Source organism: Lepidochelys kempii, chromosome 7, assembly GCF_965140265.1.
Source record: "Lepidochelys kempii isolate rLepKem1 chromosome 7, rLepKem1.hap2, whole genome shotgun sequence".
Taxonomy (NCBI): Eukaryota; Metazoa; Chordata; order Testudines; family Cheloniidae; genus Lepidochelys; species Lepidochelys kempii.
Genome location: NC_133262.1, coordinates 108,054,060 through 108,072,874, shown reverse-complemented (window position 1 = coordinate 108,072,874; position 18,815 = coordinate 108,054,060). Strand labels below are relative to the sequence as shown.

The following is an 18,815-nucleotide window of genomic DNA, read 5'->3' as shown; positions in this document are numbered from 1 at the left end:
ACTTTTTGAGGCATTCAGTATTGATATACGTTTAGTTTAATTCCCTCCCTATAAAACCATATTGATGCTTCCTGTTTTCAATACAGATATTCCTGAATACTGTGATAATAACTGTGATACAGTTTCACTGGAGTCCATAGTAATTGTGATGTGTAAGGATGAGGCATTCTGGCATATCTTGTATGAATTTCTTTCACATCTGCTTTATAGAAGCATCCTGCCATATACATCTCTGCTTAACTCAAATTTCACTTTTACTTTGCAAGTTCATCTGCAACCAGATTTTAACTAAACTAAAAGCCAAAGACCGAGGAGACCAGGTTCTGATTGTAAATGTCTAGTGACTAACTGTATCTCCTAGAAAATCTTTTTGCTCATGTGTAGCAGCAGACTTCCATGTGCAATGATCCATGCTGTACATCTGGGATTACAATCTGGCCTAACATCTAATATTTTATCTTCTGTTACAGGCAGCTACCTATATATTTTATAGTTGTTAAATGCTATGTCATTAGAGGTTAGCTACTCATAGCTCTTGAATATGACTCATTTCCCTCCTCACTTTCTTTCTTCTATTTCAGAGCCTGTGTGGTGCCCTTATCTCCTTGTTCCAAGGGCCTCATTAGCTTTAAAAGCCTTCTTGCTGCATCAGCCATGGAATGATAAATGTACTCTAGATATTTTACACATGTAAGGCTTTGTTTTAATTTTCTGTTCAAACTTTTAACTGTTATCACATGCAGGTCCCCTACGTATTCTTTGGGAGGAGGTTGTTAAATGGGTGAACTTCAGCACTTAACGAGTAGTCGGAATGGAGGGGCAATGCTTCCCTCTCATCAGACCAGAGCGATGTGAGGTCAAAGGTTTGGTTTATTTCAAGTGGCACCAACCTACCTTCATCTTCGAAAACAGCCCCTATGTTTTTAAGACAATAGCAATTGTCTGTACTCCGAATTAGAAACTCATGCAACATATTGCATCAAAAAACAAAAATGTTTTCATTCTAAAAGCAGGTGATTTCTAAGTTAGAGGTGGCCACTAGAGAGTAATTCCAGCCCTTTCCCCTACACTAATGATCATGTTTCCTCTTTAGTGGTGCAGATTCCTATCAGAGTGGAGCACCTTATAAGGATGTAACATTTATTATTTATAGGGCAGTAGCTTAGACCCCATGAGGATTGTTCAGGGCAACATACAGACCATAGGAAGATGCACACCTTGCCCTAAAGAGTTTGCAATCTAAGAAGATAATCAATGTACAAAATGATATGGTCAATATATGCAAACTTATTTGCATGATATATATTATTAATATGGCCGTAATGCAAATGAAATATAAAGTACATAAGTCTAAGGAGGTGGAAGCTAAAGGGGCTAGGCAGGATGCCATCATGAAGCTTGAACTCCTCAAAGAGAAGCATGATGGTTTGTGATGAGATGGAGAGCAGTGAGTCCATTGGGGAGCAGATGATTTCAGCTTTGAAAGGAAGGGAATAGGGAGTTGAATGGGGTATTGATCAAAAATGGAAATGGAGTGAGAAAAAGGAAGGGGATGCAAACAGCAAGAGAAGAGAAGATAGACACTTCCACTGCAGCCTTTGGGAGCCATCTCAGGGCTTGTCTATATGGACACTTAGTTCATGGCTAGCTGGAGTCTGACTATACCTTTCATTAGCCTGCCGTGCTCTAAGTGTCCAGGTGGACTGTGCTGCCATGCTCTAAAAATTCCCTTGTATGCTTTGATCTATGCTGCCTTGAAACAGAATACATTAAAGCTCAGTTGGGAATTTTTAGTGCACAGCAGCAGGGTCAACACAGACACTCATTGTACAGCAGTCCAGTGTGGGGTAGATTCACACAAAAGCTTGCTGACAACTAAGTTTTTGTGTGGGCAAGCCCTCAGTTTGGAGGATGTGAGAGAAGTAAAGACTGCCATAAGAAAGAACAGCTGCAAACATGCTGGCCTACATTTTCCAAAGTGAGTAGTGATTTTGAGGGCCTCTATTTTTGGGTGCCTAACCAGAGACTCCTTAAAGGGAGTGGTTTTCAGAAGTACTGAGCACCCACCCTCTGAAAACTAGGCCCCTTTCGGGTTTCTCAAGTTGGGCACCTAAACAGTAAGGCACCCAAATTCATGAACCACTTTTGAAAATTAAGGCTACAGTGTTGTACGGGGAAATCTAGGTTTCTATGAGTTCAAGATGGAAGGGAGTGAGAGGTGAATAGATTGGAGATGGACTTTTTATGAAAGCGGGCATTCTAGAATACAGTAGAACCTCGGAGTTCTGAACATCTCGGGAATGGAAGTTGTTCATAACTCCGAACAAAACTTGGTTGTTCTTTCAGAAGTTTACAACTGAACATTGACTTAATGCAGCTTTGAAACTTTACTATGCAGAAGAAAAATGCTGCTTTTAACCATCTTAATTTAAATTAAACAAGCACAGAAACAGTTTCTTTACCTTGTCAAATGTTTTAACTTTCCCTTTATATTTTTGTAGTTTACATTTAACACTGTACTGTACAGTATTTGCTTTTTGTCCCTGTGTCTGCTGCCTGATTGCATACTTCCAATTCCAAATGAGGTGTGTGGTTGACTGGTCAGTTCGTCTCTCTGATGTTTGTAACTCTGAGGTTCTACTGTAGATGAAAAAGAGGTGGAAATGGGGGTGAGATTGATGAGTGAGGGACCAGTGTGGGAAAGCCATGGTAACAGTGGGTACGTTGGGCATAAAAGATAAGAATAAGAGGATGGTCAAGATTGGATTTATTATTGCTGAAAATAAGCAGGAGTAAGCAATAGAGAAAGAAGAGGAGATAGGAAAAGAATTTGTGAGACAAGTGGGATTGAGGATTAGGAATGGGCAGGCAACATAAAAAGGGGGAGACGTAAAGGTGAGTGGGTAAGAAAGAAATGCGAAGAGAAAGGAGACAATAACAGAGATGTGGGAGTAATGAGGGTGAGCAGGAATGAAGAACAGGCCATGAATAGTACTTCGAAACTAGTAACTGATGTCCAAGATTTTCTGTCTAAACTGTTTTTTTTATTAAGGACATGAGAACATTAAGTTGGCTTCCACCATGTTTCGTGTTGTACCTAGCCAACACTTTTCCACCACTTCAGATAATATTGCCAATATAGTTATGAGGAAATATAAAATTATATATATATATATATATATATATATATATATATATAAAATATAAAATAATTTATAAAATATAAAATTAGAATATATATTCCTGTTAAATCAAATGTTTTCTTTGCAGTGATTATCCAGAGAATGAAAATATTAAAAATCTGCTTCAAAAACAGTTGAATTCATTGTCCAAGTAAGCACCATTTTATTAATGTTTTAACAAAATACTGCTTTGAATGAGATTGCAGCAGCAAAAGTTGTAATGATTGGTTTTTCATTTAGCAGCCACTCTGGAATAACTTTATTTTTGTATTAAAACATTTGATTGTGCTTAAAGATAAGTACTTGTTACAATAAATGAAATTTAGCTTACTTCATGACCTGCTTTGTCTAATGAAAAGTTAACGGTAGCATTCTTACCAAATCGGAGATCTTTCTTAAAACAAATTGTTTAATATTGGCTTGACAGAATAATTTACTGTATTAAACATTAAAGTGGGATGAAACTCATGCCTAATTTGAGACATTTAGGTTGTCACATTGTTGATGCCACAGACAACGGTGGCTGCCAGCCAGAGGCCCAGGAATACTCAGCATTTAAATTCAAATGGCATTCACAGTTTATTGGCAACTGTTTCTCAACATGTCTGCTCCTCAGAGTGCTGCCTGGGCCAAATGGGTGCAGCCTATTAAAAAAAAAATGTATCATTCGAAACATTATGCAGAATTTTAAACCCTATCCAGAAAAATATCACATTGGTCCTTTTGAAAATCCTACCCTTTCAAGATAAGTTACTCTTCATGGGTGAAGTTCATACTTCTGACGATATTACATCAGTCTCCCTGGTTGCATAGCCAACAGATGGCAGTACATTCATTTAAACTATTAAGGCAGCCTTTGCAGCCAAGAAACTGGAAGCTCTTCCCCTTTCCTCCCCTCTACCCAAAAAAAAGGCTAATTTTCTTTTGTATGCAGAAAAATTTATGCAAAACCTGAATTCATAGATTTATAATAGATGTATTTGTTGTCCAGTGACACCATACAGATTATATTTACATAATTATGACATTTATTAATTTAATTTTATAATATTTAGAATTGCTGCAAACCAATATTACAGCTTCAGGTATACTCTTCTGGTAGTTCACATTTATTGCAATACATGTAAGTCAGAAGGCATTCTTGACAGACTGGTTTTAACTATTAAAACTGATAAACAGTGAATTGCTCCTGTAAAGATTTCGACATACTTAAACTTGGTATAATTCCTATTGCCGTGATGAAATATTGTTTGATAGAGGCCTTTGTTCAGGTCAGCATGAGATAAGCTTCTACTTTCCTTGTCCGACAAGAAGAAATAAGTCTTGTTTTCGTTTGTAAACTTTAATTCCTAGATGTAATATATAGTACTTGTTTTTTAAAAATCCAGCACAGCATATTACAGATCAGATATGGCTTTCTGCTTTTGCAGTGACGTCAAGAAACTTGTGCTTGATCCTGAATTTACTCTATTGCAGAGATGTTTACTGATTGCAAGGTAACAGAGATTCAGATGAAGTCGAAAGGTTTTTCTAAATAATCCTGACCCTGTCAGCACTTACACATGTGCTTAACTTTAAGCATGTATATAGTATTATTAAAATGAATGACACTAATGATGTGCATAAAGTTAGGAATGTGTATGTATTTCAAGGATGGGGTCTAAGTTATTATCTTAGTGAATTATTTGTATTTCCACTGAGTTTTATATTACAGTGAAAAGACTCCTTTAACGTGATTGAACAGAATTGCATTTTAGAAAGGTATAAGAAACGACCGTACCCACAGTGAAATAGTAGTTGTTACTTGTACAATGCCCAAAAGTGTATTCGGTACTTTACTGGAATATAGAGTCCAATCTCTCTCCCAAAGAGTTTACAACCTAAAACCTAGGCCCATATGCAAGCAAAGGAAAAGAGAAAGTGGGGCTCTTTTTTAATTCCATGACCATTGTCATGTTGTTGCTCTGCTCAAATGATAATTTTTAACCTGTTCTGCATTTTTTAGTTGCTTCTAAGCTTTTATGATAGATTTTTTTCCTGGTGAAGCGTAAAGCAACCCAGAAAATTAAGTTGAGGATAGATTAAGTTCTGAATGCCTTCGCTAAACTAGTTTGTGGAGAGATTTACTGAGCTTTAACTAACCTTGTAAAAGTCTTTCCTCCAACTGGCTACTTCCTAGTTTGTCGAACATATTTCAAAAGAGATCATTGTTTGTGATGTCATATATAAGTCTTATTGGTAACCCACAATATTTGTGATGCCAAAAAGAATGTACCTTATTCTCTGAATAAAGAAATTATTTTAAAATACAGAACAATTACTAGTAGTATGTGGAAAAAAATCTACAATGAATAAGTATTATGGTTACAAGTGATTGTATTGGGGGGTGCTGGGAATTTAAACTAGTCTGATGTTGTAGCTACAATGTATAATGGTAGGGTTTGCTTCATTTTGGTTTTTGACTTCTCAGACTCTATGGGGATGAATCAGAACTGCATTTTTGGAGTGTTGCTTCCCATTATTTGTACAGTTTCTCTCAGGAAAAAGCACAAACTACAAAAACTACAGATAGTCTGCAAGAAAAATTAATCAACCCGTTGGATATATGCTATGACATACTGTGTGAAAATTCCTACTTCCAGGTATTGAAAACCGTTTATAAATAATATTTAGTAGGTGTGTGACTAAATCAACAAAATGACGAGCATTTCTTCCCTTTTGAATTTAAAGCTCCTACATATAAGTGCCTCACTTTTATTTCAAAGAAAAAGGTGCATGACTGTGTGTTAATAATGGAGTTTTACCCTTATCTCAGTGTACTTGTTATTTGAACTTAAAGCACTCAGTACTATTTAAAGGCTGGGCTTTCTTTGTGGTTTAATAAATAAATAGTATCATAGGCTTATAAGATCATTTGTATGTACTTAAAATTTATATATATATTTTAAGATCACATATTTTTGCAGGTGTTTCTAATTCATATTATGGAAAAGTATATTTATATATATATATATAAAAATATATATTTCATATATTAGCTAGTTTATTCTCAGATTTGTAATCATTTTAATTTTTCTCTGCAGAAATTTCAGCTTGAAAGGGTACATCTACAGGAAGTTAAAAGATCAACCTATGACCACACCAGGAAATGTGCTGACCAGCTTCTTCTCCTGGGGCAGGTTTGTGGGTGGCTTGTTTGTTTGTAATGTCCCTTACCTGTTTCTGTGGGTTTTGTGTGTTCTTTTCAATACTTCCTCTATCCAGACAACATTATGTCTATCTTATCTAGGCTGAGTTTCTTCAAGCTAGCCTACATGCAAGACCCAGTCTTGGCTAGACAGCTGGGTAGTTGTTCCACTGCACCGTCTGGGTCCAATGAAATGGAAACAGAGTTAAGTGTCATCCAAATACGAAAATCACCTCAACACCCATCCTTCTTTTGGAACTCCACGTGGATCTTTCTTCAGTCAGATGACCAAACAGACACTACCCTTTGAGTTCTCTGAAAGAAAATAATCAAGCTGCTCAGATAGCTTAGTATTTGCAGGGAAAAACTGCTAGTATTGGTATGCAAGTTTACAAGAAGACATAGTGGTGTCAATGACTCCTGTCAAATCTAAAAGATTTGACATGAATAAAGAGATAATATACCAACACAACCAGTGCAGCCTAAAATCAGATTTTACTAAGTATACATAATGCCTTTCATATTTCTCCATAATTTGTTAACCTATCAACTTTAAATACAGTGAATTTCAAAAAAAATGTGCTAGGTTATTGCAGGTGCCACCCTTTGGGTATCTGACCAGTTTCTTTGCTTATACAGTCTTATCTCACCCCTACTTTTTAAGTTGCTTTTCTTTCCTCCGTTGCTCTGTGAAAGACCACACAAACAGGGAAAACTGCATACGCAATTTATTGTTTCTCCTATGTAGGCCCTCTTTCTGGAAAGCACTTAAGCGTGTGTTTTAACCCTATCCCTATTCAGAGCATGTGTGCTTAAGTGGTGTCCTAAATAAGGTGCTATCTTGAATTGGGACTATAGTCAAGTTAGTATACAAACTTGAAAAAATAGATTTTTTCCTTTTATCTCTGTTACTATAACTGTTTGTTGTTTTTTTTGTTTTTGTTTTTTTTTTAAACATCCAAACAAAAGTGGGGGGGGGTTTAAGATGATGTAATTTGATTTTTTCTCACCAGACTGACAGAGCAGTACAACTATTATTAGAGACAAATGCAGAAAACCCACATTACTACTGTGATTCACTCAAGGCATGTTTGGTCACTACGGTCACTTCATCAGGTCCTTCTCAAAGCACCATTAAACTGGTAGCAACCAACATGATAGCAAATGGAAAGCTAGCAGGTAAAATATGTGTTTTCATTTTGTTTGTAAGCAATCAATACTGATAATTATTATGGAAATTAATACGGTTAGACAAAAAGCCTCTTTTTTACAGTAAACCATATAGGGTGCTTATTTTATAGGGTTTGCAGATGTACAAAAAGCATTAGACATAATTTTAAGTACTTCAAAAGAAGGCTGAACAAGTCGGTCTATTTTTTTATTGCAAACCATATTCCAGAAATGAACCTGTTTGCAATTTATTGCTAATCCCAAAGAAGGTTGCTGTCACATTCCTAATGAAAACAAAAGCATATTTATTGGATAAAATTAAAACACACAGGTTGGAAATGAAAGGCCTTCTATATTTCAGTTTGTTTCAAACCCATTAATATATAAATAGGCTCTTAGAACTGTATCTTTGTGTTTTTCTACCTCATGTAATAGATGCTTGTTGTAAGGTGACTAGAATTTCTGAAGTCATGTGGTGGAACTACTTATGTTTATAGGTGATTAGACATTTCTTAAGCATATTACTCTGTTTTGTTAATATTTTTTTTTTAGGGCCTAGGCTACTTTTTGAAAAAAAAAAGTTAAAGGATGATTTGCAGAAATCGAGCTTGTTGTTTGGTATAATTCTGTGACACTGATTAAGTCTACATGGTCCAATGATCTCCTTAGCATGTCTGTTTGAGGCAAAGAGAAGCAGAGGAGAGGTTAGAACTTTGTGGAGCATTTCTAAGCTCTGCAGATGTCATGTAAGGCAAAGGGAGATGGTGTCGTGGATAACCTTCAGAGCTCCAAAGCTCTACAATGCATGAAGAGGTGGGTGTTAAGAACTGGAGACTTTGTGGAGCTCCTGTATCCCAAGAGGCAGCAAGTGGCCCTTTCTGAGGGATCTGTTGCATTTAAATAGCAACTTCTTTTTTTTCCCATTAGTTAAGAGTCAAGTTTTAGGTAATCTACTTCTATTTTCCAGAGGGAGTGCAGTTGCTCAGTCTAATAGATAAAGCTGCTGATGCGTGTCGTTATTTGCAAACCTATGGAGAATGGAACCGTGCAGCATGGCTTGCAAAAGTATGTAATTGCTCAATCCAGATTATTACCCAGATAGTACAAAGAAGCCCTGCATCAATTTTTGGCTTATTTTAAACTGCAGTGGCATTTGGTTTTGTTTATATACTGTCAATGATTCAGTTAGCTCGCAACTAAAGTACACTGATGACTTTGTTATTATATTCATTGGTTACGGTCTACATTTTTTCCCATGACCTAGTCAACAATGCCACCTGTAACTATCTCTATATCTTTTACTTAGTAGTAAAAGAAATTTTCTTTACTTCAACAGCTTGCAGAACATTGGAAATAAAATAAGTATAAATTAAACTGTGAACATAAAAGGCCTGCCTCAAGACGTATATTTATAGAGATTAGTGTGGATTTCAAGGTCCTTCAGACTTGAAGAACATTCAGTATCAATTCAGAAACATATCAATGAGAAAAGTTCTTTCCAATGCATTAAGCTATAATGTCCCAACCCTGCAACTGGATCATTGCCGGCAGACACCTTCTCCCATAGGGAGCCCCAGAAGGTCTCCCTGTGGGCACAGAGGCCCACCTGCATGGATCAGATTGTAGGATTGGGGACTAACAATGGTCAAAATTCCCAGTTTTCAAGTTTGTCACCAAAGATTTGTCAAAGACATTTTAATAACCTGTTCTGATTGTTGTCTACATTTTTCTTTTGTAAAATTGTATATCCCTTATGTGATTTATTTTAATGTCTGGAAAAAAATAAAATAATAAAAAGATAATATATTTCACTTTCATGGGTGTCTATCCTAAAGTAATAAAAATTTCAATCTGTTTAGCTATTTCACTGGTAAGAGGTAAGGGAGTGGGGCAATATAGATTTTTCCAAATCGATGAGTCCCATTTTTATTTGCCCGTTTTGGTTTTTTAGATCTTCAGGAGAAGTTGACATTTCTCCCATTGTATTTAATTCCTTGACACTTTTGATTGCAGTGAATCCTGTTAGTACAGTGGCTCTGTCTTTCCAGACTAGTGTACCCCTTTCAGGAGGCTAATTTATCTTGCGTATCTCCAAGATTCAGCTCACTTAAAAACTACTTGCTTACAAAATCAGACATAAAAATACGAAGGTGTCACAGCACACTATTACTGAAAAATTGCTTACTTTCTTAGTTTTACCGTGTAATTATAAAATACATAAATTGGAATATAAATATTGTACTTACATTTCAGTGTACAGTATACAGAGCAGTATAAACAAGTCACTGTATGAAATTTTAGTTGGTACTGACTTCACAAGTGCTCTTTATGTAGCCGGTTGTAAAACTAGGCAAATATCTAGATGAGTTGATGTACCCCCTGGAAGACTTCTGCATACCGTCAGGGGTACGTGTAATGGAATGCATAGCAAGCAAGCCTGATTTCCTATGTCAAGGTTTAAGTAATCTGAGAACTTTTTTGTGTTTCTCATTTTCCTCATTATTACCATTCTAGGGACCAGTGAATTTGGGAAGTGGTAACTTGAGAGAAACTCTGAGTAAGAATCTGCTGAGTTGTAATGAAGTTACAATCAGATAAAATCATGTAGTAAACTTGTACGTGGCTTGTCATGGAAATGTTTTCTTTCGTTATATAGCAGTTGTTGCATTCAGACTTGGGTCTTCTTTATCTCCCAAAGGTTCGTTTGAATTCAGAGGAGTGTGCTGATGTCTTGAAACGTTGGGTTGATCACCTTTGCTCTCCCCAAGTTAACCAGAAATCCAAGGCCATCCTTGTCCTCTTATCGCTAGGATGTTTTACAAGAGTTGCAGAGATGCTGCACAGGTAGAACTGAATGAGCACATTCTCTACACTGCTTTGTCCAAAATTGTCAGCTGAACGTATAATCAGGAAATGTGTGTTTTTCTGTGAACTACTTACATTTAATTCATTTTTTGAACAATTCATTCTGTTTTATTTAGTTGACAGTTACTTCAACAGCATGTCATCCTTGTCTATGTGCTTGTACTGATGCTTTTTCTGTAATTTCAAGGGAACATGTTGGCATTTTAAATTTTCAGCAGCTTTTAAAGGTGCCAGCATCTAAACAAGTGCTAACATTTTATAACAGCTGTTACTCAGAGCTAGTAAATTGAACCTTGTCCTTTCAAAACTTTAGCATCAAAGATCAACTCATTGAATACTCTTGAATTATAGAGTTAGGTAAGCCAGATCAAAATGGTTTGAACTTTTAAATCTTCCTGTCCTAACAGTTTGTTTGTTTTTCTTTTCAACAGCATGAGGTATTTTGATAGAGCTGCCTTATTTGTTGAGGTGTGTCTGAAGTATGGCACAATTGAAGTTAATGAAGTTACAAATATCCTTTTCCAAAAGACATACGGTGAATGTATATGTGTGTGTGTGTATATCTATATATATAAAAAAATCAGCTAGTCTGTACAGGAAAAGAAACTCCTAATAATTATGTCCCCCAGGGTGTGTACTGCACTTCTTGAAGGAACAACAGAATAAGAAAATGCGTGGAGAGAAAATATACACCCAAATCATAATACCAGGCTCTTCCTGTATTCTGTTAAATCAGTGGCACTGGGAAACAAACAAGGGAGCAAGAATAAGAGCAAACCTATGGATGCTACTACCTAAATTCACACCTTTAAATTTGGGAATGGAGAAGGGAGCAGATGGCAGAGTGTTGATGCTGATGGAACTTGGGCTAAATTGCTGGTTACTGCTGGGCACATAGCGAGGTTGAGCTAGCTAGGCTAATAAGGCAGTTATCTTTTTAAAAATTGTACGCCACAATGTACATTGAATTTCAGGTCTTTTGGCACACTCCCCTGCAGTGTGTGCTGGTAAGAATATTTTTTTTTTCCTTTACTAAAAGGATCATCAGTTTTGAGCTTGTAAGAATTATGTAAGTTATAAATCGAAGTGTAGTGTGAGATGAAAGCTTAACAATAAAAAATCCACCTGAGAACTTGTTTCTTCCAGTGTATACTTCTGCTAACGTGTTGAATCTTGAAAATTGTAGCCATTATAAAGATTTTTATTTACATGAATTTTGGGATGACCTGGGTGCTCCCAGCTGACAAAGCCACAAGTGAGTCCTATAGATCATCCCAAATTATTTTATTGCCAATATCTTGCAGTCTGTTTGCTAAAAATGGGATCTGTGTACCATAAGAAAACTCAAATATGTCCAGACAAGATATTAAATTTTGTATTGTTGTATCTGGGTGTTCAAATTAATTTCCATAGATCCTCATCAAAATTTTGCTGTTTTTAATTCGCTGCCATTAGACGATCTGGAAAAATGGTGCTGAGCAGCTATTTGTAAATCATTTGCATTAGGCCTTTTGCCTTAATTTGTGCATAGAGGTTATATTTAGATGATATTTGGTATCTTGTTCCAGAAGTGAACAAGTGATTAACAGCAGTGTTCAGTATTTCCTGCTTAGACAGGGGTTGGTATAAGAGAAGCCTGGTTCTGAGCCTTCTCCATTATCTCTCACTTCTGTTTTCCTTAACCGTCATTTACATAAACTAATCCATGTAGTATTTGCGGATTATGCCAGAAGTTTGAAGACCTTGGGTTTTAAACAGGGTGCTATTATGTTTGCTTCAAAAGCAGGAGCATCTGGTAAAGATTTATTGAATGAGCTTAAACAACCTGAAGAGGAAGTGACTGAAGAGTGACAACTTTGTCATAAAAATATAAGATTTCCATCCGATGGGGTATTTGTTAGTTACATTTCCAAGGTTAATGAGATTCCATTGTATGAAAATATCCTTTCTCTTGGACCATTACATTAGGGATCATATATATAGGATGTTTCATTTGGACGAGACTTTTTTTAAAAGATGTATGTGGAGACAATGATAAGAACTAGTTAAGACAGAATTTATTTTTAAGTTATCTCAGATTTTTTTTTAATTATCCTCACTTCTGAGAAGAGGCATAGAAACATCTGAAAAATCATAGAACTGGAAATGCTTTTAACTTTTTGATCCTAGGCACAGAGATCAAGGTTCCAGAATTTGCTAAAAGATTTGTTAAATTTGAGGGAGGGCTACTTTTACTTTTTTAAGAGACCTTTATAGACATTTGGAATTGATCATAGGTGAGTTTATGTGCATATATTATGGATTTTGTACATTAATAAGAAAAATTAGTCAAGGAATAAATGTAAATCACAAAAACATGCAGTGGTTTTCTTGCCATGAAAACCATAATTTTTGCCCAAGCCCCATAATTATTTTGGCTAAGTGCAGCGTGTTTTGACATTCTCGAAGTGGGCTGTGCATATTACCTTTGAAAACTTTAAGGACAAGAAATCTTTAAAAAGTACTTACAAAATTCTCCTTTTTAACTTTTCAAAACCCATCAAAAAGTGTTTTCTTCAGCGCATTAGTGTGGTTATAATTTTTAAGGCATTCCATTCCTTATTATTTTAAATGTGAACCTCCTCCATGCCTTAAGGACTAAATGCTGCCATGCACTGTACTGTTCAGTTCTTAAGATTAAAAGGAGAGGAAAAGATCCTACCACACAAGCTGCAGGGCAGGATCTCTCCACAGCATTCAAGATCACTAGGAGAAAGGGCTGCTAACACGCATGCTCTTGCGCCTCTTCTGTGGTTCAGGAGCTATTGTGGCGTAGTTCGCTGTTGAATGTGCTGCCATCATCAGTTGGTAGAGAAAGCATTTTACGGAATAACGAAGTATAGACTTCAGTATGTCATTCCCTACCTTACTGTGAGGAGGGATCCCCTGGTTGACAGGACTTAACGTAACAGATAATGCCTCTGGCAGCATCTCTGCTCCTGATTGCTGTGCCAGCCATACAGTATTTGAGCCTCAGCATAGGGTATTTTCCAGAACATCCTAGCTGCTTGTTTGACCGTGTTCTTTGCATTACTGTTGCTTGTGGCAAACATATCTATTTTACGATTGCATGGATTAAGAAGCATTTTACAAGAAGTCTGCTGAAATATGATTTGCCTGGATTGTGACACTGGACTCACAAAATGAAGGTAAAGGATACTGAAACTATGTCAGTTAAGGAACCGTTAATCACTTAAAATTAAGTTACTGTCACTAACTAATTTAATAGGTGATGCTGTAAAGAAGCAAAGCACTTAAATCTTCAGAGTGGTAGCTCAGCAGTTGTTTTGACTTCATGCATTACACCTTAAAAGTAACAGAACATAAAATTTCCCCAGGTCTCCATATTTGTTTACATCTCTAACTCCAGAAACGTTTTTAACTGTAAGCCAAAGTGGCATGTATGATAAAATTTCAGTACATGGTGGGTTTTATATAAATAGAAAAACATTTCTATAAACAGGAAACTGAATGTTTTAACTATAACGTATCTGACTTCTTCCTGCCACATGTTCCACATACCATAATGTACATTCCTTTAGTGTATTATAAACCAAGTACATATAATTATGTTAGCTTTGAAAAATATATACAATAAAATTTGCCTTAAGCATTTATTTTGCCTGACTCATAGTTGAAAAAAAGTTAATGTAACTACTAAGGATTAAATTCTGGCACCTTTACTTACACTGAGTATATCCAGAATTACTCATGTTCTTTTCAGTGTGAGTAAGCATATCAGAATCTGTCCTTAGGCAAATCCTTATAGGCATTTCTCAGTAAGTCTCTGAAAAAATTCTGCATATGCTTTAGTGTACAGTTTGAATTTTAAATCTGTGATTTCATGTTATGAAAAAAAACTTATTGAAAAAGCCTTCCTCCTACTGGATGTGTTTCTGTGTGCTTCGTTTTTAAGTATGAAGGTTGTACATCTTGCACAAGGTTACCTGATTTTTGTTATCTTTTTGCACAAATTATGGACAGTGTAAAAATCATTCCTAAAATCCATTTGGATATGAACACAGTCACAGAATGTAATTAAAAAATACTCTGACAACCACTGTGGTGTGTTTGATTTAATTCAAAAATATTGCAATCACTATACTTAGCCGAACGCTGCCTGTATCTCCTTTTTCTTTTTCGGTTAAAATTACAGTAGGACACACCCCATCCACTCAAAACCTTAAAAGCATGGAAAGAAGTTAGGGGAAAGACATGTGTATCCCTTTACACCTTTCTGTTGTCTACACTGCAGTAACACACTCAAACACTTCATAAGGCTTTCACTTCCATCTCCCACCAATATCAGAAAGCATTATGTACCTCAGCTTCCTCAAAATTTGCACTCTAACGTGAAAGCTTAATGATGACTATGTGCCTTGATATCGATTATATCAACAGATCAGCACATCTGGCTGTCACACATTTCATGCATTTGGGAAGTTATTTTGCTGTAACACTCTGAGGTCTCTGTCACTAATCTCCTAGTCTCTTCTTTCCGAGCTCAGAGAACTTTTGTCTAGGTTTCAGGGGTATTGAGGGAAGGACTCTCACTCTGGTGTGCTGTGTGTCGCCCTTACAAGTGAGTGACAGCATTCCGAACACAGCAGATTCTTTGTCAAATTAAAAATCGTTGAGTTAATTTTGGTGAACAAACTTGACATTATGGCTTAAATACTGTAAAATACGTTGTGGACTGATATTCCTGATGTGTAACTGAGATTCTAGAATCAGTACAGCAAAATGTGGCCAAAGGACAGGTCCTAGAGCGTGTGAGATTTCTTGCAAAATGGTACAAATAAAAGTGAGATTGTCCAATCAAATAACTGCCAAAATGGGTGATTTTTAAACTCTTGTTTTTTGTATCTTGTTTCTTGTATTTCTTTTATTATCAAACCTCCATGAAGAATTTCAAATGGTGTTTGCTATCTATATTCTGTGTGTTTGGTTTTTGTCATTTCATTGAAACTTTTACAAAATAAAGATTTAAAGCACCCATCAAAACAGAACTCTCTAACACAGCCTTAAGTATGATGCTGCTGCACCATAGTAACAGTGAAGAAACATATAGGAATTAAGTTTGCAAACAAATATGCTCCATAATTCTTTGAATATCTATATAACTAGCAGCTTTTTTATATCAAATCAAGCTTGCTGTTGGTTTTCTGAACGCGTGCCCTTTGCCAGTTTTGAAATTTACTTCAGAAGGACCAAAACCCCTGCCTCTAATTAAGGAGTCTGACCAAGCTGTTTGAGTGTCTTGATGGGGAGCCTGCAAAATACACTTTTTAGAACACAAGTAGACTTACAGTAGTGATCCCTTCTTTCTCACCCGTTGAAGACAGCCTTTAGTCTCATTGGATGAAAAGTTGTCTATTTTTTTAGCTCTTTGAATTACTTGTATATGACTCTACATAACCAAATAAGCTTTTTTAAATTTGTGCAGCTGTTGTCTGAAGCTCATTCAGTCCCAGCTACCGTTCTCGGAATCAGAGAAACTCTTCTGTTTGCATAAATGTTGGGGGACAGCTGTAGTAAGATTTTAATTTGAAACTATGTTGTTTGATCGCCTGATCCTGTGATAAAACAAATGAAGTTCAAACTATTTTAAAAATGGCTCCTACATCAATGATAACATTCTTGTTTTAAGATTAAATGAAATGTCCAGAGTGTACTCTTTAACAACTGTGTTTTAATATAAGCAAGCCTTTAGAGTTGCATTATAAAATATTATGTTGCAATAGAGGTAGTCTGTGTAAATTGACAATTAATTACATGAATTAAGTGTCTAAAATTGGGTAGGCATCTGAAATACTTTGATGTGTATACTACATATATATTTGATGGGCATATATCTATGGAAAATGACAAACTGTTAGCATGTATAGCAGAACAAAAATGATTAGTACTATATTGCAAATGAATCATTAAATTTATTGAAATTTAAAACATCTTTGAGAGTGTGCCAATTTAGAGACTTTGCAACCAGATAAAGACATATTATTGTACATCAAGAAAATCCAATCCAGGATGATGATGTGATCAATGCCTGAGTAACTAGTCTAGGATCTCAGTTGTTTTTGCAGGAGCTGACCCTGGGGACAGGGAGAAGAGAACATTCATGACCCTTGAACAATGAATTTGTTTAGTTTGGATGATCACTAGCTGAAGCTAAATGCAATTCAGTAAGGATTCAGCTAGCAATTGATTTGGAGCGTAAAAGAATAATTACAATCTGGCAAAGACTTAATGTTTTGGGTTTGTTTGTTTTTTTTAACAAATGCTTATCTTTAAACTAGAATTCAGGAGAATACTGTTACTAGAATGAGTCCTGCTTGAGAATGGAATCCTTTAAGGAGTCTGGAATGGGAGGTAATCAATCTTATGGCACCCATGTATCATGGAGCACCTATGAACTCGTATCAAGGCACTAAATGCTTTTTAGTCTGATATGAGCAACAATTATTCCATTTTTAGCTCAGCCAGAAGGCAGAGTGCCACCTATTTAAGCAGAGTCAAAAAGAAAAGAACTAAGGCACAGAAGAAAACTGTTTGCATGCCAGCACTTTTAAATGTGGTCTAGTTTGCTGTTCGGTTTCTTGATACTGCTGTATGCACAAATTATATTTTTTATCCAAAGAATTTTCCATATTTTTATGATGTAATAATGTGTGAGGAAGACATGTCTGTATCTGATGAAAGCATCAAAACCTCGGTTATCACATACAAACCAGAAACTACTAAATCTATTAAATTTAGCTTCATTGGAGCTCATCTGTAGCTGTCATATATCAACAATTTAATTTCTGAAGTGGATAATTTCAGTTAATATATCTAATAAAATAAAAAAAATATTTCCATTTTCTTTTAAAGACATAGGGCAATCTTAAACTTTGGGATACTCCACCAAGTTATAACTGATGAGAGTCCTGTTTACTGGAACACTTCATAAGAGACTGGACAAAATTCTGACAAACATTACTCTTGGGAGCAATCCAGCACTGGTAGAAGGATGACAAATGAGCTAATAGCTCTTTTTCTATCACTATGATTGTTCACTCATACAGCACATCCAATTCACAGTGTAAACGTTGTGTGTTGAGCAAGTGCAAAAATTGCAGTATGCAGATCCGGAAGAATTTTGCCTTTATTTGTCTACTGGATCAGAGTAACAAAGCAAGAAGCTTTCTTAATCAAAACATTGCTTATTTGCATGCATGATCAAGTTGACCAAAAACAACGATATTGAGAGAATTAAAGTCCAAGACTAAGGTGGTTGCTTTTTTTTTTTTTAAATGTCTGTCTTTTATGGGTATGCATACTGAGTTTCGAATAGATTCTTGTATCAGTTATCAAAATGAAAGAGCTCTTCCAATTTATTTATACATGATCTCCAAAAACAAGTGTATCTTAGTCTAACTATTTAAGAAAGTTCATTTACTTTTAGAGTGGGTTCTATGAGCTGCTATAGCAGTGAGTTCTAACTGGCTCTAGGAGTGAGATGTGAGAAAGTGAGGTTCTTCAAGTGATTGCTCATGTCTACTCCAAGAGGTGATTCCAATTAGGTGTGCACGCGCCTAACTGGAATGGACATGAGCAACACATCTTGAAGAACAACAGTTACAAGAAGGTTAGTAACCGTTTTTTCTTCGAATGATTGCTCATGTCCATTCCAATTAGGCACACACACATCTAATTGGGAATCACCTATTGGAATGAACATGAGCAACACATCTCAAAGAACAAAGAACTAACGAGAAGGTTAGTAACCGTTTTGTTGATTGAGTGATTGTCATTAAGTTTTCATGGATGTTTCTCCTTTGCTCCTCCTCTAGCCCCTCCTGAGTTTGATTTTTGTTTATATAGGTCACAAGTGACACTATACTATGAGAAGATGGAAAGCACTCATGTACTTGACTGATGTTTGATATCTTCTGCCCTTAATGTTTCATGTCTTTTCAACTGTAGTTTACTCTAGGCAATGTAACTTAATTCACATATGCAGGGCCGTCCTTAGTGGGGTGCGGAGCCTGGGACAAATCACCCCACACCGGCTTGGGGGCCCCACTCTGCATCAGCGACTGGGCTGGTGGGATGGATCCGGCCTGGTTCTGGGTTGCAGTTGCAGCAGCCAGGACCCCAGGCACGCAGGGAGCAGCACCCCCAAGCTCCTACTTCCCATGCCTACGTCTTCTGGAACCAACTGCACCGGCTAATTGCACAGGCCCTGAGCAGTGACCCTGATTCGGCCTACCCAAGGGACTGCTCTGCACATATGGGTAGAGATGGCACCCAAAGTCTGCACCCAGAAACAAATTTCCCCAAATTTAAGGAGGTGATTGGATCCAGGGTTTTTGTTCAGGCCCTCACCC

General features: G+C 36.4%; 1 protein-coding gene across 5 annotated transcripts in view; it reads left to right on the top strand.

Annotated features, from left to right (window-relative positions):
- WDR11 (WD repeat domain 11) overlaps positions 1 to 12,596 on the top strand; it is a 72,653-nt gene extending 60,057 nt beyond the window's left edge. For 2 of the 5 annotated variants that reach the window (XM_073354200.1, XM_073354199.1), the window contains exons 20-29: positions 582 to 690; positions 3,271 to 3,333; positions 4,571 to 4,678; positions 5,653 to 5,824; positions 6,266 to 6,361; positions 7,383 to 7,548; positions 8,507 to 8,604; positions 10,238 to 10,383; positions 10,836 to 10,918; positions 12,101 to 12,596. In XM_073354200.1, coding sequence (XP_073210301.1) covers positions 582 to 690; positions 3,271 to 3,333; positions 4,571 to 4,678; positions 5,653 to 5,824; positions 6,266 to 6,361; positions 7,383 to 7,548; positions 8,507 to 8,604; positions 10,238 to 10,383; positions 10,836 to 10,918; positions 12,101 to 12,255 — 1,196 coding nt within the window. In that variant the 3' untranslated portion in view covers positions 12,256 to 12,596. Of the gene's footprint in view, positions 1 to 581; positions 691 to 3,270; positions 3,334 to 4,570; positions 4,679 to 5,652; positions 5,825 to 6,265; positions 6,362 to 7,382; positions 7,549 to 8,506; positions 8,605 to 10,237; positions 10,384 to 10,835; positions 10,919 to 12,100 lie in introns of those variants that run through there. The other 3 variants (XM_073354202.1, XM_073354201.1, XM_073354204.1) reach the window with 2 other exon arrangements.
- The last annotated feature ends 6,219 nt before the right edge of the window (positions 12,597 to 18,815 follow it).